Here is a 26,419-nt window from a genome sequence, read left to right as displayed (position 1 = left end):
TATTTTCCAAGCAGTTTTGATCTTAGCCATTCAGACTAACAATAGGAAAATCGTGTTGTTAACATAGACATGCTGTGGACTCTGCTATAAATTATCTCATGTCACTGGTATCAGAGCAGTACTATAAGGTCTCAGGTGTGAAGCCCTCAGGCTGTACAGTACAGAAAAAATATACCTGCTGCAGAAGTAAAATCAGCACCCTTCACTGTTTGTTAGATGACAAAGGCCACATGATCTTTGAATATGATCTTTGTCAGTAGGAAATTACAGTTCTCTATGGGATCTGAGATTAACAAGAACCTGCCTTGTCAAGAGACATTTTTATAATCTCTATTTCAGCTTCCCTTGCTCTCTGGAAAAATACCTCAGGATGGTAATACTGTGAACAAAGGCATCTGCAGATAGATTACATCTTTGCATTTCTAGCACAAGGCATACCTATTGTTAAATATTTGTCAGTCAGCAGCTTTGCTGAAAGCAAATCACTGCAGATTGGAAATCCAAATTATTTCATCATCTTCTCCCCTGCTTCAAAAATTTTTTGAAACACTATTGCTGGTCCACAAAGACTTCTGAAGCCAAGGATAGTTGAAAGCTTGATGTAGAACAACAATGGCTCTGTGACTCCATGGTTTAGCAAAGAGTGTAAAGCTCTGTCCTGGCACATCCCAGGCAGTCAGAAGTCTGTACTGAGGAAGGCTGAAAGGAGCTGGCAGGGATAACAGGAGAGTGTCAGGATCCAGCCAGGGCTGCACACTCCCCTGAACAAGCTGGTAGTGCTCAGGTGGCTGGCACTGCACTCTGTCCTGCTGGAAGTGTGCTGCCTCTGTGCTGGCCAGCTGCTGTAAAACTGCCTCTGATTTATGGCTTCAGCCTGTGTGATCCTTGGCTATGGTGGGATGTGAAAAAGGCTTGTTGTGTGTGTGGCTCTATGCAGATATTTACTATATACAATAATGCTAGGTAGAAAAGTTATGCTGTATTGACATTTGAATAATATAGTAAATGTAGTTTTTAGCATTAAGTTTTAGTAATAAAAGAATTGTGTGTAAGATATTTTCTTTAGCTCAAGAAGAAAAGAAAAAAAAAAAAAAAAAAAAAAAAAAAAAAAAAAAAAAAAAAAAAAAAAAAAAAAAAAAGGGAGAGGCCCAGAGGTGTTTCTCAACAGAGATAACAGTTTACAACAACAAGAAGAGAACCCCCCCTTAGGACTTTCAGAAGACAAGATGCATATCTCCCTGCATCCACAGAAGCCACCTGGTCAACCCAGACTGAATCCACACGAACCACCTGTCAAGCCCAACTCCTGGACGCCCAGGATTAGAAGGGGGACTCTGGGCAAACGGGTCTGTCTTAAGATAAAGATTGCATAATTTTGAAATTTTGGCCTTCAAAAAGGGGACATTCCTCCCGAAGGAGGCCCTTCTCCTTCACAGCCTTTGTCTGAGAGGGAGGGGGGACGGTAGACCCGGGCTACCTTCTTTGCTCTTATTTGTCTCGTTATTTGTCCTGTCTCTGAAAACCTTTTTAAACTTTTATTATTGTATTAATTTTTGTAACCAATTTTTATTCTTTATTAAATTTTCATAAATTTCAAAAAGCGAGTGATTGGCGTTTATCACAGGGATATGTGCTGAAACTCACAGGCCAGCTAAATGTAGAACTGTCAGAGTCTCTAACCCTTCTGCTGTTCGTTTTCCTTATTGTCTTAGAGAGAAGGTAATTTAACTGAAGATTTCTCCATGTGGATATGACTTCACACATGGAAATTGTGAGACCAAAGTGCCCTAACACAAACCCAGCAAAATGTCATGAATGGGAAGTGATGCTTGGCTGTTCTCTGGATGCTGTAACTGAGTCCCAAATGCAACTTCTGTTAACATTAATTCCCATGCATTTGGAGCACAGACAGGTTGGCACTTTTCAGATTGCACCATAATCAAGAGAAACCAGCCTAAAAATGTGTGCAGTAAAATGTGTATGGCTCACACAAAGAGCCATACAACTGCAGCATTTTAAGCCCTACAGGAAATAATACAGTGTCAGAAAAGCAAGAACCACATAAACCACAAAGCAAAGTCATCACGATTGATGGCACGAATGAAAAAGTTTCTTGAACATCTGGTAATTAGTCTTAGTTTGAAAGGATTGTAAAATGTTGGTTTGTATAACCTATTCCATTTCACTCTAGTAAGTACGTATATGCCAAGAGACTTTTGTTTCTACAGCTCCTCAGTTGCTTTTCGTGAAGTTTAACAAAATAGACTATTAAGAGCTGTACATCCCACTTCGAAAAAAATTGAAATGTCAAAAAGCTACATTTTACTGAGAGGTACCACAGAAAAAGTTTTAACTGTAAGCAGGGCAGAATCAAAAACTGAGTTCATTGGTAAAGATGAAGTATGATTCTGCATTTCAGAGTTTGGAATTCATCTGATGACTTCTTATACATACCTACCAGGATGGCATTTTAGGTGCCAATCAACCAAACATCTATGGTATTGAAATACTGTTTGGTTCAGTAGCTACTGAAGCCATTCATATAGAATGGAAATAATTGGTTGCCTAATAAATCTTATCACTTTCTTGGGGCTAAAAGTGCAAAATCTGCTCTCAGATGTCTCCTTCCCTTTTCATCAAAGCAACAGGTCCTCTATTGCTCCATGTTGTTCCATATAATTCCATGTAATTCCATTCCAAATACTCCGGCATTCATTCTGATTGTAATGTGAATTATCAGTGCATTTCTACCTGGTGACTTTATTATTAGAATTTTACAGCAGCTCTTGTATCATGGTTATTTTAAGCACATATTGGTTGTAGCACTTGTTGAAGCTCCTCAGATTGACAGTACTTATGTGAACACACAACTAAGGGCAGCAGTCTCATGCACAAGAATGTTGCTGGTAAAAGCATTACATATGATAACACCTCCAAAAATAGTGTTTCACCAGTGTTACTTCTGAGCAGCACAACTGCCCTGAGAGACCTGCAAACATCATACCCACATTAGTAGTTGTATCATGTACAGTCACACAACAATGTACCAGTGTCGGAGTCCATGTTTCCATGGATCCTCCACAGAGAGTGAAAAGTACAGAGATAGAATTAAAGCCTTTAGAAAAATTAGAATGTATAAAAGCTTTAAATGCACAAAGTAGAAATCTAACCCTTAGCTTTAAGCTTTACATGCCCTAAGTCCTAGTTCAGTGTAGAAGGACACAGCTTCAGGCCTAGTGATAGAGTACAGACATAACAAAAATAGAGTAGGGTACTGTTTATAATTTTTACTATGAGTTTTATGTACAACAAGGTAGAACCTTATGCTAGTAAGATAGAGGTTTTTTACAATAACAAGATAGAACTTGAGGCTAGCAAGATAGTGTTTTGCGTTAATAGATATGCTATGTGCGTAGGTTTTGACGCTGATTTTTGTAGTTTTACGAACTTTAGAATTGTACCTAGATTGGTTAGTGTGTAGATAAAAGATATGAATATGCATTTTGTAATTTGGGATAAAAAGCCTCTGGGTCAGTTGGTCGGGGGATTGATTGATCAATCCGATCTATCGATCCAACCTCCACCTCCTGCAGCCTGAGGAAGGAGCCTTGCCAGGGAGCCGAATGGGATTCTAAAGGTATCATCTAAAGGTAGCCTGGGATCTGGGCCCTGGGGTCCCGTCCCTTCCTCCTGCGAGGGTTCGGGACCCCAGGGATCTCCCTTGCCCCTGCGATCCCGTCCCTTCCCTTTTCCCCTGCGGCGTTTGCCCCGGGACTCTGTTCGGGGCTGCTGGGGAGTCTGTGAGGGTTTCTGTCTCTGCAACTGGGAACTGCAAGGGTTTGGGACCTCGGGACCCTTCCTTGTCCCTGTGACCCTGCTTTCGGGAACTCTGCCAAGTTGGGGACCCCTCCACTGCCACTGTGATCCCCGTGGCCGGGACCCCTATCTGGGATCTGTGATCTTGTGTTCCCTTTCTGTTATTGTGACCCCACGGTTGGAAAATCCTGCTTGGGGTCAGATGGGAGGCTGATTTACCTAGAGGCTGTAATGTCAGATGTGTGCTTTGCTTATAGTCTTACTAGTTCTGCTTGTTAGGAATCTTATGCTTTGTTCGCTGTCTCATTTGAGTTGTATGTGTTAAGATTTCTATGCTTTAGTTATTGTCTTGTTCAGACTTTTTTTGCCTAGGTTTGTAACTGGTTGTAGAATAAGGCCGCTCTTAGAACTCTCTGCCTTCAGATATGTGCTTTTGTATAAATAAATTACTCTATTTAGAAATCAAGATGTAGTAAGATCTTTAGAGACTTTATACCCGTACCCAGCCTAGGCATACCAGGTCTAGGCAAAACCTTTTTTAAAAGTCAGAATTTTATTTCAGCTTCATAAACAGAAAGCCAGTCCAGTAAAGGATATCTTAGCAAGCAGGCTAGTATGATAAATAATGATAATTTTAAAAAATTCCTTTCTGTGACATCAGCTGTTCTAAAATGACTAAGCTGAGTAACAGCCAATTGGGATAACTTAGTTGTTGTTTTGATTGATAAACCCCTATAGCAGAGCTCTGAATTGAGGCAGAGACCAGGCAAGCTGTAGTTATTTTAATAATAATTTAAAACAATTCTCCTCAACAAAACTCTTCTTTTGTACTTTATAAGGATGAACTATTTTGGATTTATTATCATAAATCTTTCAGAGACAAGGAAAATATTAGCAACACCAATATGCACTCTTATTTATAAACAGTCATCTCATTTACCATCCATAGGGAGCATTTCAAGCTATTATAGAAGCATGCTTTAAAACACAATTGTCTTTAAAATGATGAGTCATTTCAATTTCAGCTTAGACAGCTCAGTTTGTAGAGCTGCTGTCTGGGGTACTGAGGTAGAATAAATACACAAGCCACCCTTTCCCCCTGAGATTTTTTCAGGAATAGTTTTTAAGTGCTTCTGTCACATTTCACATTAGCATGAGTGCAAGAAGAGTAGCTCTAATTAGGTCAGGTTCTCTGAGAATTGCCAGATAAGTCACTCTAGAGAGGAGATCAGATTTCTCCAGTTTGATTGTTGCAGTGCTTTGGGCTTCTATCAAGTATTAAAACTTGATGCAGCTGGTTTATTGCAGTTCCCTAAATTTGCTAAGATTATTGTCCTTCAGAGGATTTACAACACTGACAGCTATTGCATAGACCTTTTTCACAGCAGCTTGAAAACCAGGTTGAAATTCTGAGTGTACATCTCTTCCCTATATGGATGCAATCCTTTATTAGTGTAATACCAAAGGACCCAAATTTCAGTCCTAATCAACAACTCCAAGCCATTTATCTAATTCCCACCCTGATACAACTCACCTGTACTGCTGTGGCTGGTGGGAATTTGAAACCTGTGGGAGTGAAGTAGCAGAGCCCTGAGCTGGGCACTCCAGGCAAAGCCTCTCCTACTGAGACTGTCTTGCTCTAGGGGCTGATGAAAAAAAGCAGAGAATGCTGAACCTACGTTCCTGCCACCTTTTCCATTTCTCAGGAGTAACTTCACATGGATGCAACTTAGCTTACTTTGGTAATAAATAAATTAAATAAACAAACAAATAAATCAATGAAAGTCTCACTTCAAGATGTTGCACCAGCCACTGTCCTAAATACTCAGACCTTTAAAATGAGATCTATTCAGATGCCCAGTATTATTTCCTTACAAAATGTAAGAGACCTGAAATACCCTAAACTTCTGAACCTCTGCAATATCTTGGGTAGGAAACAAGTTCACAGGTTGGTAACCCCAGTAACCTGTTTTCCACAGCAGCTTCCAAATCTTCTTTTCTGTTATGTTAAAATCTGATGTTTCAAGGAATTCACAAATGAGAAGTAAAAATGCATTTAAAAGACAGGAATGCTATAAAATGAGAAGAGATAGATATCACTTCAACAGTTTTTGAAGGTTTAAAGTCTTTTTCCCATTTGGTCCTAGCACAGTGCAAAAAACCACAATCAAATGTAAATATTTACTGCAAAGCCTGCTTTTGTGTATCCAAAAGTTTTAAGGATGATAGCTAAATGTCTTGTCAATTCACCATGAGAGCTCAAAAAGGAACAGCCCCTCTTTGTTGTAATATCCAGGGCATAATAATGGAGTAAATTTTCCTGGCAGAAGAATACCTTATAATTTTCATTTCTACTGCCTTGGATCTGTCCCACGCCATACAGAAGGGATTAGTATGAAGTATACAGTATACATAAGAATGCATTTACCACCAATTTCATTACCTCTATATTTTCTTCAGACCACAAATGTATTCTTGGGATAAACATGCAATGTACAGGTAGTGTCACCACTAAAATTGTTGGTATTTTCAAATGATTTATGATATGAACTGTTATTTTCTGTAACTTTATCTGACCCAGAAAAAAATAACAGCATTTAGAAAATACATACTAGTTTCTCTAGAGCAGCCTTATCATCAACTTCTGTTTTATTGCTTATAACTAAAAGGTGTCAAGAAACAATATCTAAAAATTCCATGGTTTGCAAACTAATGAGGTTATTTTATTCTAAACCCACTAACTTGTGTCATGAGAAGGCTAGGAATTACAATTCTTAAGGAAATGCATTTTTAGGATTTTGCATTAAACATTTACATGGGATTAAATATTATTGAAACAGTATTACTTCGGTGAATAGCAGTAATTTACAGTTCCATAGCTGTTTACAGCACAAAAGATTGTCTTTCATTTTACCACAGTAAAGTATGTCTTAAGGCAAATAAAAGCATTCCCTAGCAGGAACAAATTTTGAACATTTTGGAAAAAAGTCAATAGGAACAAATATTGTTGCCCTAGGCCTGCTGAATACCCTCCGCTCTGTTTTGTTGCACCTTTGTGAATGTCAGCTATTTGAAACTGCCTGAGGAAGCCTTAGAGAAAGTGTGTGATCAAAGTAGCAAAAGTAAGTGAAACTGCACAGAAGTTTGAATTTGTGAATTCCCAAAGATTTAATTTTCATTTTCTACAGAGGAAGCACTGTGGAAGTTTCTACATTAGCAACTATAAATTTTTTGATAGCAAGAAATAAGCAATTGAGATTCAGGGTGAACTGCTTCCTACACTGATTCTTTAAGGGGCTCTGAAAACTATTTTAATTAAAGGATTTGTGATTTATATTTTTTTATTTAAATAAATGCACTGAGATCACCTTTGAAATATATTTAATTTTTTATTGAAGTTCACTCACATTTACCTTTAATTTCTTCCTTGTCTCTCCTAAGGCAATCTCTGAAGTGTAAGGGGCTATTGCTTTAACTGAGGGCACATTCACTCAGATAAAGAGACATCTTACAAACTTGGCATTTTAAAGCCTGTGTTCCAGACTTATGAACAGCTTTGGAAAGACAAGAAGTGCTATCCAAATAGAAAACTTTATCTGATGGGCACATTTTGGCATTAAGAAAAGCATGGAAAGTACAGTCAGATCTGTGCAGTGCAGGAAGCTGAAGGAGTTTATTGACAGCAAGTAAGCTGTTAACATATGAAAATAAAACATTCTTTCAATTTCAGATTTTCAAACAAGCTTATTTATGAGACAATGTTTGGGTACTTCACATACTGACATAAAAGCAGAAATTAAGATGGTAGTAAGTAGAGTTTGCACTTTTTATTTTTCAAAAATGAGTACCTATTTAAACTTTTAACATAAATCTGTAGCTCTAGTGGTTTTTGTACAACATAAATTATACTAATTTGCAGGGACGTGGACTGGCTGAGAGTGTTAGAATAAAATAACTATCTCACATCTGTCTCATCTCATTCCTTTACCATCTCTAGAGTCTATAGCAGTAGTTTGACAGAGAATATTGTACAGTCTTGGAACTCAGTAAGGCTGGATGGAAAAGACAAAATCAGGGTAAAGTTGCAATATAGAAATAACTTCTAGAGTTACATAAACTTGTTAAATAACTCCATTTGATTGGTAAGCTCCCTAAATTCAGCTTCTGTTACAGTCTGAGCAATTCCGAATGTTATCTCTCAAGGATTAAAGACCTAGAAATTAAGAGTTTTCTAAGGCCCAGCAAAGACATGCTTCAAAATTGCATAATTTGTGAACTGTCCTCTGACTGAAAGTATGATCACTGCCTTTCCAGAGATGGTTCCACAGATCCCTATTCTTAGGCAAGATATCTATTGTGTGAAGAATGTTGCTGGGATATTGCCTTGTTGGTTTTATCAGGAGGGGCTTGAGATCCCTGTCTCCTACTCTCCAAAGGACTATGCTTACATCACGCTTACTGGCAGCTCTGAGGCATGACTCTATTCTTTTCAGAACTCTATAGGAATTAATATAAGGTAAAAGGTTGGAAGTGGAAAAAAAAGAAGGTATGTGATTTGCAGGTGGTACAGAACTGGGGTTTGTGCTGCCATTGAGAGGGGTCTTGATGAGCTGGAAAAAATGACAAACAGGAGTTTTGTTCATCAAGTTCAAAAAGTCAAAATGCCAAGTCCTGTCCCTGGGGAGGAATAACCCCACGGACAGTAGAGGCTGGGATCAAGCTGGAAATCAGCTTTGCAAAGGAGACTTTTGCCCTTTTGTGCTGTAAGGACAGGTGGCTGGGTCATGTCCAGCTTGTCTGTCAGCATTGCCGGCATTGCCTCTCGACTCAGCCCTGATGAGACATATCTGGAGTGCTGGGCCCAGTGCTGGACTTCCCAGGACAAGAAACACATGGAAATACGAGGTCAGCAAAGTTTTACAAAGATGCTTACGGGCTTGTAGCATTTGCTGCATGAGGAGAAGAAGCTGAGAGAGCTGGGACTGTTCAGCCTCAGGAAGAGAAGGCTTGGAGACATCCTATCCATGAGTAGCAATACTTGAAGTTAAACTGTTGTGCAGAAGATTGAGGCAGACTCTTCTCAGTGGTTCTTAGTGACAGGACAAGAGGTGAAGGCACAAACTGAAACGGGCTGACTGGGCACTGGCACAGGTCACCCAGAGAGGTTGTGCAGTCTCCATCCTTGGAGATTCTTAACTCTTAGCTGGACATGACTGTGGGAAACCTTGTCTAGCTGAGCCTGCTCTGAGCTAGGGTGGTAGGACTAGAGAATCTCCAGAGGTGTTTGCCCACCTCAGCTCTTCTTTGGCTATTATTCTTCAGCCTGGTGACCAATTTATCACTTGGGGATTCTAATCTTTGCTCCAAGGCCCTGGAGCAAATGCACAAGCAGTGTCTGGAAGTGGGACCAACTAGTTTTGGATTAGTTTTTGAGCATTCTGATCTGCAATTACATTTTATACAACTTGGCAGAGTAGCTTCCTTCAACCAATCTCTAACAGAGTGATCAGATGATCAGAGTGATCAGATAGAAAACCTATCAAGAGGGGATTACATCCAATTCTCTATATCCAGACTGCATTACCTGTGGAATCTCAAAGGCCTCTAAACGCCAGAGAAAAAGGTAGGATTAATATATTTTGCTACCTTTTGCATTAGCCATACCTAGAAACAAGTAGTTTCCGTGCAGATATCTGGGGCTTTTCACTGACAATTCTTTCCTGTCCTACTGCCCCTGTGCTCCCTTACAAAGTCACGTACAAAGATAAGACCAGAGAGCTAAGGAAGTTTCTTTTGCTGTATCTAACTACTGATAGCCAAATTGACAAACTTACCAAGCCCTAGGGGTTACTTAAAGCACACAAAGATGCTGCTTAAAACTGGTTGGAAATCCCCATGTTTTGCGCTTTCTGTTGAACTCTAGTAGAAATTCTTTCCATTTCCTTACCATTCTTCATAATTCAGCTGATGAGTAATGTAAGAGACAAGACATGGAAAAAATCTCATTTTTGAAGGCACTGTCTTCTTCATTAGAGTTTTCCTGACAGAGCTTGATTGATTATTCTCTCATTTAAGTAGGTAATATGGAACACTGGATAATTAGCGTGAAAATAGTAGACATAGCCGACAGACTGAGTCAAAGACAAGCAGACTAGTGCCAAAATTGTTACATTACTATTGATGATTATTATCTGGTATCACAGACATATCAAACAGTGCTTCTTCCCTGTAACTGCATGGGAAATTGTTTTGTCTTATTTGTCTTACATTCATAGACCTCAAAACCACAAGGATCCATTCACACTGTAAGGTGCAGTACCAAGTAACTTAGAAGTTTACTTTCAACCCTTTTTCCTTTTTATTTTTTTCCCTTGGAGCAGATTAATTATGGCAGAAGTATTTGCAGCAGCCTATCTGTCACCAGAAAATAATAACACAAGGCAGCTATAACTGTGGTGGTAGACTTACTGGAAACGTATTACATGATCTGGTTAAACTTCAGAAATTGAATTTGTTTTTATTTTGTTAAAAATCAGTTCCACAATGAATTAGCTAATGAAGTGTCCTTGTGGTGACTGAAGGATGTAAACCAGATACAGGTTTCTGAGTTGCTCTGTAGTAGAGATGTTTATATCTCACATTTTAAATAGACATAGGGGATAAATGAACACGCAATGTGTTTTTTATCAAACATACTGCCTAGGAACTTTCAGTACTCAAGAAACAGTGCTGGTTGCCAGCTGTATTTCAGATGATCTCCTTATCATGTTGATCTCAGTAACACAGGCACTGTGCAGACTTGGGAGTTTTGTCATAAAGAATCCAAAAGCCCATGTTGTCCATTGTTTAAAAGAGCATGAAGCAGAAATTACTGCTTTTAATAAAATTTTACCAATATAAAACAAAAAAACTGAGAATTCAGAAGTGATTTATTCTTTACATGCTGCAAAGTCTCACTTATTTCAGGGGCATTAGAGAGCAAAGATTTGAGTCTGACATCTGATGCTATTTTGTAACCATGAATATAGCAAATGTAAATGTCTTCTGCCAAAACTTTGTGTGTCTTGCCATGTGAACCAACAATTTCCCTGGGGAACAAGCTTGGCAATTCTTTGGAAAAGGTGACTATTTCTGAAATAAATAGGTCAAAAGTACAGAAGACAGGACAGGGCCTTTTTACTATTCAAATAACCATTTTGAACATACAAAAATGTAATTCATGAGAAAGCCAGGGGCCTGAAGGTTTGTTCTTAATGTCTGAGATACCCTTTGTGTTGTGAATTCTGAAGGGAAAAAGTATGGAATATTTGTTACTTGAAATCAATATGACATACTCAAAAACACTCTTGCTATTGTTATAGTTTATATTCATACCAGAACTATAAACAGCTAGAGTGTATTGCAAGTACATACCTACTTTAAGTCATCAGCAATTTTCAGTTTATATTGCATAAATCCAATATTTATTCATTATTAGAAACTGTTTCTCCGTGTCCTCATCTGTAATACTATTGGGCTGTAGAAATGAAAGTGGTTGGCAATTGTTTTACTGAGAATATTCAAAACACTGCACACATGCCCAGGGTCAGTTAATATGTGTCAGCTGGGAAGCAATAGCTTTAAAAGAGTCATTTGAGATGTGCAGAAGACCTGATCACTTGCAGTCGAATGTAAACTGGTGAATATCAGTGTTGGTATTTGCACCTCGACATTTAAATGTTTTGTTGGGGTTTTACTTGTTCTTTTTTTTTTTTTTTCCTTTTAAAGCTGGAGTATAGTATTTTATAATAAAATAAAACAAGTTAAAAAACTTCAAGCAGCAAACCAACTAAAAAAAGGTAGGAACTTCTTGCTCAATTTATGCTTCCTTAGAATACAAACCATCCTTTCTGAAATATCTCTTGCCCATGATCCAACACCAATTACTATAGTAATGAAATGTCTCTAAAAAAACAGGTTTTCTTCACCAAAACTGAAACTTAACACATAGCAAGAATTATATTGGTGGGAGAAATTAGGTGAGAGAAAGGGAAGGAAACAGAAAAAGCCACTTCACTCCAGTGAAATACATTTTAATTACTTCTAGAAAGCACTGCTCCACGAGCAGGAATCACAGTCAAGAATGAAGGGGTAATTATGTGCACTCCAACCCAAGAATTTTGATGGTGTAATAAAATATGACGTGCTAGAAAGGAATTTAGAAATAGTCATGTGTGTTCTTAGTCTACCCTAATAATGCCAGAAACATCAGATTTTCAGCTACTGTGTTGTCTAGACAAATGGCATATTCTTGCTAATTGCAAGTACAAAAAGCCAATTTGAAAATTGGATTTTATAGTAGTAGGAAATGATAAAAATGGACTGTGCTCTCTTAAGGTTTTTTCCTCTCATTACTTGAGACAGAATTTACTTCCTGTGCACAAAATTATAATGATTTCATCAACGAAGAATATGAATTTTCCAAACTACATGCCTATGAAGATATAGATCATATTTTCAATGCCTGTCTCAAAACTAAGACTTACTAAAAGTCATCTATTTTGTAATATGTGAACTACTTCCAGTGGTAAAACCTGACTTCTTAGCCACAATATTTTCCAGCTTATTGAGAGAATAATATTTGAGAGATAATATTCCATAATATTTGAGAGAACTGTGTGGGGATTTGTTTATTAGTGAGAAGGTACTGCAATGAGGAGAGAGTAATTATTTATGTATTTGTTGTTTGTATTTCCATTTACACCTATACAACTTACACATCTATAAGAACTTTCTTTAGAACAGTTCCTTGTTCTGGCTTTCCTGTTCCTTATCAGCTTTGCCTTGTTTGTCTCAAAGTGAAAAGGGAGATGCTTTGCCTGTGTGCAGGATGAGGACCCACTGTGCAATTTACAGTTAGCACTTGTGTTCAGTTTTTGACCATATTACAGAAGAGACCTTATTGTCCATTTTTTCTTTTTCTATGAAACCTTGTGCAAAAAAATATCATCAGTAATGTTCTGGAGTGTAACAGAATGATTTTAACATGCATAGGACTTCTCATGTGGATAGTACCTGGGAAAAGAATTGCATTCATGGCTATAGCACAGTGTAGATGTTTTCTGAATGCTGCTGTGCTGTCCTGGGCATACTGAACCACTAGATGTATGTTGCCCATTTACAAATCACTAAACTTGCTGATAATGGCAGCTATCTGCTCCTGAGTTACTGTACCGTGCATATGCTGGCATTTGGTTGTATACTTAAATTCAATATCCATCCCCTTCTGGATTGGGATGACAGTCAAAAAGTAGGTGCACTCTTGCTCCAGAGCTCATACTATGCCCTTGCAAACGAATACATAGATGGCATTTGAAGTCTTGAAGCTAGGGCACTCTACCTGTTAGTGATAAAACCACCCAAGACCACCAAGACAACACCAACACACTTCAGTGTGGAATCACAAGATGACTTACTTGTGTTTGTGCTCAGTACTCACAGCAGTGTCTCTCCAAAAATGAGTTGCATTACCAGTCCCACTGCGTGTAGAATATCATCTCATTTTTTGTGATTCTCAGTTAATTGTCCATCATTCTGTTTCCCTGTCTGAAGAAATAAACTGTGGCAACACAAAAGCCTGTCCAAAATGATCTGCGTGGGTGGTGGACAAGAGCAGGTAACAGCCTATATCATATGGCTTACTGTATTTGCATAGCAGGTGGAAGGACAAACACTAGAAAGTCCTTACCAGAAAAGATAAAAAGAGTTTTCCTGAGGTGATATGCTGGTGGATATACACCAGCAACACAGGGACACCTGGGATACTCTGAACACTTGGCAGGCCTGAGCTATGGCTGCTGTTCACCCACCCTGCAGCCTGCCGAGGACAGCCTGGGCAGCTGCCCAGCAGAGCAGTGCAGGCACTGTCCTGCTGCCCCCCCTGCAGCATGAGAGTCCATGGACGACGATTTGGTGTGATTTAAATCAAGACTGGAATATGTCATAATATCTGACCAGTCTGTTTCCCTACGCATAGCTCATGTCACCTCTCTTGGGTGGCTCCAATTAGGTCCTTCTGGCTCCTGGGAAAAGGAGGAGGGTTCCCCAGCCAGCTGCAGAGGAACAAAACGATGTCACATATAGACACACCTACAGCGCTGCGTTAGAGCTGGTCTGCATTATCTCGGGCCGATATGTAAATGGTGCCAGGCGGATTTAGGTTGCGAGCTAATCCTGTGCTTAACGCGGTCACGTCTCCGTTTGGGTGCCCTGCAGCCGCAGCGTGGAGATGGAGCTCCCTGGGGATCCCGGGGATGGCCCTGACCGCTGGTCCTGCGGGTTACTGCCTCCGGGAGCCGCACCCACGGGGGTATCGGCCGGACCACTGTCACAGCAGTTTCCACTTCCACAGCAGGCAGCGAGCTGCTGCAGGGTGAGACAGTGAAAATAACCCCTTGGTCCTCCGGCTGCCAGGGCCCAAGTGCCGCCCTCGGCTCCCCGGGCCCCGCCCGCCCCGCGGGCCCCGCACCGCCGCCCCGGGCGCCGCTCCGACCGCGGCTTGGCACGGAGCGCAGGACTCCAGGGTCTCCCGCCGCGCTCGGCCCTGTTATCAGGGACATAAAAGGAAAGAGCCACTTCTTACATTCCCCTACGTGACCCAGAGCAACAGCTCCATGTGTGGATTTTTTGTTCTTTTGCGGAGAAGGGAATGTAGGTGGGTCTAGTGAAATAAATTGCAGGACTTTTTGTTTTGATTAAAGCCATTGTGCAACTCCTGCCTGTATTTTCTGTAGTCACATTCCTACAGCTACACTCACAATAGAAGGCAGCTTATTTTTAAAATTACAGGAAGGCTTGACAAAAAGTTACAGTAAAGAAAGAAAGCTAAGAACATTGATAAAATAGCAGCCCTAATCCGTACATCAGACAGCCATAAACCTGTTTAAAACTGTTACAATGATAATTTGCTTTCTCAAGTGCAATGGCAGGGTGATAGAAAAACAGTTCAAGGGTAAATACCAAAACTAACTATGTTTTCTTATATGAAAAGGTATATTTCTGTCTCTGGAGAAAATGCCACATTCATGTTTAAAGCACAAAATACAGTAAAGGCAGTATTTAAAACATGCAGATGAGCTCCAGAAACTTGAGGGCATTACTATAACTGACTGCAGAGAAGGAACTATTTATCTTAGGCGCCACTGGATAATGTGTAACATATACAGAAAATAGAGGTACAAGGTCAGCTCTCAGGAGTGCTGGTAGTTTGGAATTGAAGTATCCTCTATGAGGCCCTCTGCCATCTAACTTCCAAGAAAAAATACCATAGCAAATGAATTCTTTCAACCTTTCCTTTTCTCTCTAGTTTTCTGTGTAGGAAAGCAAGATCATTTAATCCTAAGAGTGTCTGAAAACTAAGAATAGATGAAAGGCAGAAACGCTAAACAGCTTCTTCTAGGAAAATTCCTTTATCTATAGATTCATGTATTTAAAATTTCAAAGGAACATTATGATTATCTAGTTAGAACTGCCTGACTGGCTGTAAAACCTCACCAAGTAATCTCTCCATCAAGCACAAAACGTCTGTTTGAGTAATTGCATACCTCTTACAGAGAAACCTAGTCCTGATTTAAGGGCTGCAAGTGATGAAGTTCTCCAGTCCTTACTCAGGATTTGACTCAATGAAAACATTGGCATATTATGCTCTCTCTCTGTTAGGCTTGAAGCAACAGAAAGATGTATCTGGCTTTAAAAACAGGTCTGTTTCAAATCTCTATGAACAAACTGTACAGATTTAAAACAAACTAAAAGAGAATGTATCATAAGAACATTTTTGCAGAGTCTTCTCTTTTGTAAGGACACAAAATCATATTCTATTATTTTTCTTGGAATTTTTAGAGAACATTGACTAAAATGATGAATTTGATGGATGAATCTCTTTGGTGTAAAACTTATTTCATTTCTGTTTCAATGTCTATAGGAACTGTTTCCAGCCCTCTGTAAGGCTAGAGGTCTTGATTTATATGTACTAATATTCCACCTTCAGTATCTTTTTAAAGATAATGTAAAGAGGTTTACAGCACAGGCACTAACCTTAATTAGTGAGATAAGTTCTCTCTAAGTGCCACAGGAACTCAAATTTTCATATGCTGATGAGACTTCAGGTGTTCAGGTTTGACACCAGGTGAAAATCCTCATAGAACTACTCACTACTGACAAACACCACAAAAGCCAAAGAGCTCTGTGGCAGAAATAAAGATTAACTGGCTTTCTGATTAACATCTCTCTGCCTATGGTGGAAGCTGTATAAATAAATTTGGTTCTTAAATGTGATCAAGATGCCTGATAAGCATATATAGCCAAAAGTTGGCATTTTCTTAATAGATGTGGGTACAATACATTCACAGAACATATCTGGATGGGAACCTATGTTCCCATGCAGCTTTAAGTACACACTGCCGGAAATGGCTTTTCCTCTTTCAGACACATTAATAAATAGTAGACAAATATTTCAAATACAATAACATTACCCAAACATGATCATGCTGGTAATCTTGTTTGCTGTGGAAGCAAACATTAGGCACATAAAACTATGGTAACTCTTCTCTTTAAAATAATTAATGTTTCCAATTTTCATCTGCACCATCTGATTCAAGAATAGATTTTGCTTACACCCAGTGAAGCCCTGCTATTGCTTGAAGTGACTGTCACCACTGAAGGTCGTGAAGTGACTCAGTGCCAACACAAACAGATGAAATACTGAGAAACCACTTTTTAAAAATCTTACCTTAATAAAATCAAGCACAAGCTCTGGGAAAAAAAATGTAAACTTTGAAAACAGAAGCACTAGACATGTCTTCTCAGCTCAACTTTCAAAGTTACATCAACATAAAAAGCAATTGTAGTATTTGCACACCTAAGTAAAAGAAGCTAGGATTGTAATTCGGGCCTTACAAAGAGCTCGGTTCACCCCTCTGTCAGATAGAGACTTCCTGTGTTCCCTTGGATAAATTGTTTGGGACAAAGTTTCTGAAATATGCACATGTCTGTCTAGACTTGCATTGGGGTGTTTGCTACAGATTCTCATAACTAACGGGCACTGAAAATTAATCCATATCTACTTTTAAAATGATCTCTAAGTTTTTGTTTGCTTTAGGGTTAGTCAGTGGTTGACTAAGGGATCACAAGCCCATGGGTGTAGGCTATCATAAACAGTGGGTTTCAGTATTTTTTTTCTCTTTGTATTTTGATAAGCTAATACGAAACTTTTGGGAACTAACATGTCTGAGAGTCTGCTGTAGGAGAGTAGACTCTATTCCTCTCTGTAATATGAGAATAATTGTGCCTTCACTAGGAAGCATTTGCTTCACAAAGAATATATATCTGTTCTGTAACTTGCTCATCAGAGCAACCTATTTCCACAGCTCATCAGAGGAGAAAGAAAGAACATAATTTAGTTCTCATACAAAAGTATAAATAAGGTAGGGGAGGAGTCCTGGTACCAGAAACTGAGAGCAGGTAAAGAGCTGAAATTACACAGCTGAATGTTTCTCAGTACCTTCTGGAAGCTGCTCAGCACATCAGAATCAGGGCAGGATTTGTATATTTGTTTCAGACCTAGTTCTGCAAAATTAAATTAAATTAATCATCTCAACTCATGCAGAATTACCTTGAAATCAAGAGGAGTAATTGCACAAAAAATCACTCAGAATGGGAGGAGTTGCAGTGAGGCTACATGCACTTTAAACAATTGAAAAAGCTCTTTCCATAATGCACATCACATATCTATGATTAAGCTAATTGCTGACAGGAAGGCAAGTGTTTATTGAATGTGATATCTCAGAAGCAACATTTGGCTCAAGAAATCCCTTCATTTGAGGAGTCTGGAAGGGATATCAGGAAAAAGCAATTTAAACATATTTTTTATAATCCTTCATAAGCAGTTGCTAAAAGCAACCACCAAAAAGGTGTTTAGTCCAGTGCTTGACTGTCACAGGTTCCATCACACATATGAAAAACTGTATTTCAGTCAGAAAAGAATTCCCAAATTTCTGTATCATAAACTTCAACACTGTCCTTTTTTTCCTGCCACAGTGGACCAGTAAGATGCAACTGATAAGAATCTTTATGTTGAGAAAGCAGAAAGTGCAGACATTAAGAGATTGCTTTGTGCCATTTAGCAGTTTAGCTTTGCTATGCTTTTCAGATTTAAAGAAATAATTCTTTGTACTAAAAGGCAAAAAACATTCTGTATTCAAATTATTCAACTTTGGTTAGTCCACTTTAATTATTGCATATAAAAGTGTTTTATTCTTTTTTTCAATCAGACTGGCAGAGATCACTTAGAGCATTCAACTAGAACAGTCTCAATAAAAACTAATTAAAAGCTCCTGTGAGTTTGAGCGTGGGATCTGGTAAACTCAGTAACAAATAAAACATAATTCTAAACATTCATTTTTACAAAAAATAATTACAAAAATCTGAACAATAAGTTAATAAAGTAAAATAGTTATCTACTGTTCAGATATAAAATCCCAGCAACTTAATTTACATATCACTATGGCAGACATGACAAAATTATGAATAATGCTATCCACTGTCATAAGTGGTACTTCGAGATTTCCAACAGAAAACTTATATTTTAATTTTCTGTTCAAATACAGCCAAAAGAAAGAGGCAAAGCCAGCCTAATAGTAATCCAAGGTTCTGTAGGAGAAACATCAACCAGGGTCGCCGTGTCTGAATATGAGTCATTTCGGGAAGCTAAAAAAAGAATAAGACAGCAGAATGAGAGCCAGATACATTCATCTGTGGGAAACAAAAGTTATGGGAAAACAAGGCAAACTTCATTAAAAAAAAAGCAACTTTCAAATTGCTGAGCTTCTGACTATAGTTATTAATGTGTAGCATTTGCTGTACGTATTGACAAAGCTGATCTCAACAGCAAAATATTTAAATTAATCAAATTCTACCCACTTTGGTTCTTTTACTAGCACTGACAAGAATTATAAACAAGATTCTGAAATTTGTTAACTTCTCAATATTCTGTAGTGATTTTATACAGCTATCTATAAGGAAATGTTTATTTAGTAAAATTAGTGATAAAATTAGTGATTTCCTTTTGTGGGAATAAACTAGTTGGAGTATTTTTTGCTTCAGTACTATATATAGGGTCAATCATGCTTTTTCTGAAATAACTGGCAACACTCCTATTTACTTGGGCTTTAGTAAATGCACAAGCAGAAAACAGGATTTTTAAAATATCCTTGAAAAAAATCATGTTTTGTGTTTTTCTCTGTGAGTTTTAAATCATGTAATGGAACAACACTTGTTTATAATCATAATAGAACTTACTTGCATTGACCTTTCACTCTACACAGTGTATTTTATCAAAGGGTTAAACTAAATATGTGTCTAAGCAGAGCTTGCAAAAATGGTGCCTCAGGCTCAAATTCTCTTAATATTTCTGCTTTATTCAGAGGAAACACTGATGACTGCTAATATTGTCACATCAAGTCTGGAAATAAATAGAGAGCAACAGTCTGGTGCTGACCTCTGGTTTTAGTTGTGTGGTTTTTTCTGTGCTTTACTAAAGATACTGAGTTCCTGTGCACTTTGGAGGCTATTCACAGTAGCTGTAACAGCAGCAGCCACTGGGAGACAGTGGAGTGGTGCTGACCACAGAGGTAAACGGGAGTGTTTGCTGTGCTCGCCCTTTCCTCTGTCAGAGGGGGTCTCTGGGGCTGCTTCTTCTGATTCTTCTTTCTCTGAAAGTTGGCATGGACCCAAAACAAAACTCTGCTGAGAAACCTGCCTGCACATTAAAGTTTTGCCTGAAAATAACAGGGAAACCCAAATGCCCTGGATCTTCATTACAAAGCAGTGGTTTAAATTATTTTACAGGAACTTATGTATTTATATTTGATCAGTGTTTAAAGATATTCCAGAACTTTTAATCTAAAGCAAGTGTAAACACCTCAAAGTTCTGATGCAAATCAAAATCGGAACTGACAGTTTTACGTGCTCAGAGCACAGAGTTTATCATGTATATAAGTGAAAACTGTTAATTAAGACCTAGCCTGAACCTAGGGTTCCAGGCTAGATGTTTAGTATTTCTTATTTATCCTTATAATCAGTCTATCTTTTCCTTGTCCCCAGTGCCTGAGTGAAAAGTTCTCCAAACAGGAAAATTTTCTCCTCCCACTGCAAAATTGAATTTTCATTGCTGTCAGTGACAATTTAGGAGCTACACACATGCACAGTAGGTTCCTAAGAGAGTTTTCAAATGGAATTCTTAGCAAGTCGTACCCTTTCCATGTCCAGTGCTGATGTCTGCTCCCTCCAGCTAACCTATGTGCATGTAATCAAACCATTTCTATTTCCACACCTAGTGTGATATCCCTGCACATCTGTTAAAATGAAATGGCTGCTGTCACAATATCAGCTGTGGTCACCCAACTCTATCTGAACAAAAAAGCATGTGGTATAGCAAAGAGAATCTTGTTTGAGCATAAACCTTTTTAACTGGCAGATGCAAAGCACTTCATAAAATAAGGGAACACAGCACCACATCCAAGCTGTTGGGAGCTATCACACTTGCTAATGCTTCAAGTCTGTCAGAGGCAAAAGAGGTACTGCTAATCAAGGGACTGCTCTGTTCCACTCCAGCTCTGTTATCATGAGAGCACAAAAGATAAGAAGAAATAGGAAGCAGCATGCTGAAAGAAGGCATGAGAGGCTCTCAGGCACGTACTGGCTGAAAAAGAGTTCTTAGCAAGCTGGGAACATGTGGCATGGCTGCTGCACTGCAACAGTCCAGTAAATCACTTTAAAAACTACTCCCTTATCTTCAAAACTGAAAAAAAAATTAAAATTAGTCAGAGTAAACTTCAGTTTTGCATAATTTCTTAGTGAAAAATGATAGATAGAAGTGATTTTATCTGTTGTTCCTTATTCAGTTTCTGAAATTATTAGCCTACCCAGCTTGCTAATGGAGTTACAATGCCATTTGTAGAAATGAAAACCCTTTAATTAACCACAGAAGTAGATTTGCGCTACTTTGTCTGTGGTGGCAGTCTCACAGTGCTGTTCTGTCAACAAACCTCCACTCACACCCCTCAGTGTTCCTCAGTGCAGAAACAAGTGAGGCTGTTCAGTTTTATTTAAGTGCTATTCTGACAAGCACATGAATATGTGAAAGCCCATAAAACAAGTACTGAACTCTACAGTCAAACTTTGTGTACTATTAAGTGTTTGTATACCATTGGCAGGAGCACTGATGACTATTGTTTGTAGATGAGAGTGCAGCAGAATAGAACCCATTTCTCTGCAGAAAGCAGAAAAATACATAAAGAATGGCTCATTTTCTCTTTACATGTACTATACAAACGTACAAAACTTTTCACATCTACAGATGCCTACAGTGCTACATAAAAAATTTCTAAAATAGAATAATCCCTGTGATATTTGACACTGATAAACAGGTGAGCCACCCAATGGCAGTTCTTTTGACAAAATGAAGAGAAAGGCTGATTAGAATCTTATTAATAAGATTAATTAAATATTAAATTTAAATTTATTAATTATGAATTATTAATAAAAGGGATTGAGAGAAATATGACCCTTCCCCCTCTCTCCCTTCTTTCTTCCCTTCACACCAAGACCAAGATTATCCTGACAAGCTGAGAACAAGGGAAAACATGTCGCTGTCTCTGCCTGGAATTATATTTTCTCTTGGGATTTACAGCTGGCACATTGCTTTGAAGACTCAGGGAAAAATATGGTATTGTTCTAGGAGCTTGTGGATCCCTGATGGATGCCGATCCTACACTGAAGGAAAAATATGTGTACGTCGTTCTTAGCCCCATTAGTAAAGCCATGCCCACACAGTTGGTAGGCAGCCTCACTTCCAACTTTCTCTGTCAGAACAAGTTGCAGTTTGGTACATAGTGTTCTTGTCTGCTATTTACTGCCTCAGTCAGGACTGTTGACACATCCACAATCTTTTGGCAGTTCCTTCTTAAGCTCTTAGGTGAACTTTATGTTCATTTTACTTTACTTGCAATAACAAAAATAGATTAAAATACTACCAAGGTCTAAGATCAATTACTGTAAGTAGAATTTTAAATTGGTTATATTACTGGAATGGCATATCAGGTTTAAAGTATGATGCCTGAACCTAGTACAGAACATCTCAGGCATGAAGTGGTAATGAACACAAGGGAGAGACAGACAGGCTTGGGAAAAAAAAAAATATGAGACTTATTTTTTTCTCCCTTTTGATCTACTGACTCAAAATGTTCCATCTTTGTGGAGGAGCTTCCAAGAAACTTTACATCAACACATGTTAGTTAAAGAGCCATGTGACAAAGCTGGGCAGGCATTTAAGTTCTGCATTGCTACAAGTGTGACAAGTTATCCATCTCTTCAATAAATTATGTGGCCTAAGGCATCTGCATGAGCTGTGAGCTCTTCATTTTTGCTCAGTACTTAGACCTTCCTCCTACCTCCTATCTTCACATTTTATTTTTCTATAGACAGATCATTGCTATTGAACTGGGAATATGAAAAATATTGGGCAACTATTAAAAAGTTTGAGGTAATCTTGAGGCTTTTTATTGCTTAAGAGCTAATTGAAACCTCCCTAGGACAGAAAGGAAGTGTTCAGGATGAGCATCTTGCATTTTAGTTCTGAAACAGCAAATTTACATTGAAACAATGGGTGAACAGCATATAAATGTTTCTTTTCTGCCCATATAAAGGGCAGAAAAAGAAAAAAAATAACCTTTTTTTTTTTGAGATCTTAAAAACCCATGAAGGTTCAAATATATATTTTACTAAATAACTAAAAATACATTGCTTAAAAGTCTTTAAAAGATTTTTTAAAAAATACTTCAAAAGTTCATTATGCCTTTCTCTTATTTTAGTCTCTTAATGGTCTTTATTTCCCCTTTTTGTTACAATGACAACTAGCATGAGAGTGACACAGAAGAAAAATGGATTACTTTTCTAAGCACTGTACACACACAGGTCAGACCACACGCTCTTCCCAACAAGCCTATGAGCTCTTTTCCTCTCCAAGATCATCCCCCTGCATTTGTCTGACACTCAGCGATGATGTGGCTATGCCATAAGGAGAATATAAAAATAGATTGAAGTTCTCACCATTTCGGCTAAAGATAAATACAGGAACATTCCAGCTGTAATAGTAAAGATCCAGTTTTGAATGGATGGGTCAGTCGATAGAGAAAGGCCAATATAAAGTCCTAAAAATGCTGTTAGTGCACTTATAAAATTCATCAAAATTGCAATCTTCGTGGGGAGTCCTGTACTTAGCAGCACAGCAAAATCTCCTGCATAGAGACAAAGAACATTTATTATTTAGCTGATAAATGTTTTTTTAGGACTCTTGAAGGAATGAACTCTCTTGACTCTATGAAGGAAAATAATTAAGATATGCACAAAGATAGCGAATGATGGAGAGCTGCCTTTAGAATTCTGTAGAATTAGTTAGAAACTTGTCCTGTGTGAAAGAAAAATCTCAAAACAACAAAAAAGTCACATTGGCTTGTACTTGTTTAGCTGTTCCTAAAGATAGCATACAGTATTGAGGAGTGGCTTTCCATTAGTTCTCTATATTCCATGACATTTCCGACTTGGATACATGCAAAAGTGAAGTCACATGGTTTTCCAGAGCTTCTAAATCTTTCTCCACTGGGAACTTGCCAGTTCAAATCATGTGGGTATATTTGCAGCATGGTCTTTTAGTGTTTTACAGGTGCTGCAAATCAGAGTAATCTATGCCTGTCTGATCCCAGTTTGAGTTTGGTCCCACTGATTTCAGTCCTAATCAATTAGAGTAAGTTGTACATCAGAATCCCATCACAGATTTTTCTTCTGAAATAAAAGATTTCATAACAGGCCACAACTAGAAGATTTGAAAAAGTTTGCTCCATGGCTGTAAAAATGTCACTTTGACACTGGAGAACTACTGCCCCAGAATTAAGGTGTCTTTGGGAGTAACTGTCAAGTATTTCAATTTGCTTTGTTACACAAAGAGTTATCAGTTTTACAGCAATTTTCCATCCCACTTTTTTGTTTGGAGGAGTTTTCTACATAGCACATGAAATCTTCAGTCATTTAATGATAGAAATGAGAATCTGCAGTTCTCATATCAAACTTCCCAATTTATAAACATTCATCAAAACAATGCCAGAAGCAGCTTCAGACATGCTGGAAGTTTTACCAGAAAAAGTCAATCAAGGGCAATATATAAGAGAACAATCCTCCTGTCCTCTCCACTAGTAAAATAGGTCATACACCTTTTATTATCTTATTGTTCTTCATTAGCAGCAGGAATGAGGGTAGCAAGAGGACTACAGGCTTAAATGGTTCTGCTGAATATTTTGAAACTCTTGGACAGCCCATTGTGTCAGGCATGGCCACTACACACATAGGTCTTGCTTACAGGTTAGTTATTATTTTTTGTGTGTGTACATATAGGAATAACAAGTCACTCCTGACCTGTCATTTGCATGTGGAGTAGGTCAAATGGGAGGGACTCCAGCAGTGAGGCAGAAGCCTCCTCTGGTTTTTGGGAAGGACAAAGTATCAGTCTCCCAGAGTAATACTGCAATTCATGATGCTATAAGCAAGAATTCCCACAAATGTCATACAGGAAATAACTTTTTGGGAAACCTGGAAATGCACAGTCAATCAGGAAAAATACACACATATATTTCTTACCCATTTCATGAGGAATTTCATGGCATAAAATAGCAACAGTCGTTGTCACACCTGTTTCTGTTGAGGATGAGAATGCTGCTCCTATTACCAAGCCATCAGCAAAGTTGTGAAGACTGTCACCCACCAGAACCATTATTGCTAACAAGCTGATTTTTTTACCTCGAAAAAGAAAAACAGGTCAAAATCCCAGTATTAACCCAAACAGATATTGCCAGTTTTGTTATGATTTGGGGTTTTTGGTGACTTTGCATATAACATTACAAAAATTTATAACGATCAGAGGGAATAAAGGTTTATCTGATTCATCCTTGTTATTACACTTCCTTCAATACATTTGAAACAAAAATGTACGTTCCAGAACAATTCAAAATTATATGCAAATACCAGGAAATAACTTCCTTATTCTTGCTAGGTCAACTATTAGACAAAAAATTTGGTTTGAATCCAGTCTCATGAAGCATCCTAAGCCTTTCTATTTGTCTTTCTTTATTCGATGAAATTCACACACATTTTTTAGCTGTTATTTGGAGTTCTTCCACCATTGCTCACAGAATTGCAGAGCTATAGTGAAGATGAGTATTTGGTTTCACACAGCTGATTGTTTTAATCCTGTAAAGCTTGCTACCACTGAGCAATATTTGCAGGGTCTGTTTTTTTAATGAAATTTTATTACAGTGAAAGATAGAAATGAAAGACAACAAGTGTCAGAATATCACTTATAGTTCAGGGTTACAGCATGCTTGTATCCAGCATTTTTCCCAATCAATTAATGGCTGTTATGCTCATAGTACTCCTATCTGGAGCACCACTCATGGGCATAGCTGGCAGTTTGTTTTTTCCATGCTGTTCTATGACCTGGTTTTAGTGTGGAACAGTATACTGGGTGTCCATGGCATCATGTCACTTTACATGAGTGGAAAGCTGCTCCTAGTGATGGAAGTACTGGAACCAAGCTAGGGAATTAGGGACAGTGTCTCTGCCCAGCCTGTAGCAGAGACAGCTGGGTGGAATGCTGAACAGAATAACAGGGAGGCAGTTTATCTCTTCAAGAAGAAAAAGGCTCCATATAGGTTCAATGTCTAAACTTAGATGCCCCATTCTGTATTTTATTCATTCATTTTATCCACAGTCTTACAGGCAGGACTACCTAATGTTTGTCAAGAAACCTATCCAGCCTCCCTCTACACAGAATGGACAGAACACTTTGAAAAGGGTTGCTTTCAGGCCTGAAGGAGCAGGGTCATGGTTTGGGCCCTAAATACATCTTTTTCTGACTTCTGGTCACCCTTCATAGACATAATATGACAGATTAAGGAGCAAACATGAAGCTGCACCAATCTGTCCGAATACAGTTATTACCAGGTTTCAATCCAGTAATGTTTCTCAGAGATGACCATTTTATAGTGACGGGGCAGATATTTTTCTTACAGAAACTGGCTGGAATTGAAGTCTTCAGACTATTATAAAAAACACACAGAGCACATAAAAACCTAACAACCGTATTCAGAAAATCCTCCCTGGTTGTCTGGGAGCTCTGTGGGTTCAGAAAAGTTGGCAGGCTTGTCAGAATTTGCTGCCAGCTTACAGAGCCGGATATGGATGTCTTCAGTTTGCACAGTTCTTTCTACACACTATGGGCAGTTTATAATCGATAGTGCAGAGCATGAATTACATAGAAATAATAGATTGCTGTGTTACACTGAGTTTGTGATTTTTAAAAAGCATTGGCAAGGATTAAATCATGGCCTGCCCTGAGATCTTACTACTCTGTTTTGTTCAAGTATCTGATTGCTGGAGAAGATATACCATGATTAGTGGAAGTCATTCCAGTGTGTTTTAGTATAACACAGGGATCAGGTTAACACTGTGGAGCAATTAC

The 26,419-nt window shown here is 38.4% G+C and overlaps 1 protein-coding gene and 1 long non-coding RNA gene across 7 annotated transcripts in view; one reads left to right on the top strand and one right to left on the bottom strand.

Moving 5' to 3' along the window:
- LOC134558941 (uncharacterized) overlaps positions 1–26,419 on the top strand; it is a 37,135-nt gene that overhangs the window by 6,504 nt on the left and 4,212 nt on the right. The gene's annotated exons all lie outside the window — the stretch shown is intronic.
- The window catches only part of SLC39A12 (solute carrier family 39 member 12), a 34,821-nt gene continuing 25,884 nt past the window's right edge, over positions 17,483–26,419 (bottom strand). The window contains exons 11-13 of one of the 6 annotated variants that reach the window (XM_063413264.1): positions 24,541–24,699; positions 22,960–23,147; positions 17,483–18,558 (exon numbers count right to left, since the gene is read on the bottom strand). In XM_063413264.1, coding sequence (XP_063269334.1) covers positions 18,430–18,558; positions 22,960–23,147; positions 24,541–24,699 — 476 coding nt within the window. In that variant the 3' untranslated portion in view covers positions 17,483–18,429. The remainder of the gene's footprint in view (positions 18,559–22,959; positions 23,148–24,540; positions 24,700–26,419) is intronic. The other 5 variants (XM_063413289.1, XM_063413256.1, XM_063413248.1 and 2 more) reach the window with 5 other exon arrangements.

Source organism: Prinia subflava, chromosome 1 (assembly GCF_021018805.1).
Source record: "Prinia subflava isolate CZ2003 ecotype Zambia chromosome 1, Cam_Psub_1.2, whole genome shotgun sequence".
Lineage (NCBI taxonomy): Eukaryota > Metazoa > Chordata > Aves > Passeriformes > Cisticolidae > Prinia > Prinia subflava.
The sequence above is the reverse complement of the archived record's forward strand: the minus strand, read 5'-3'. Positions and strand labels throughout refer to the sequence as shown.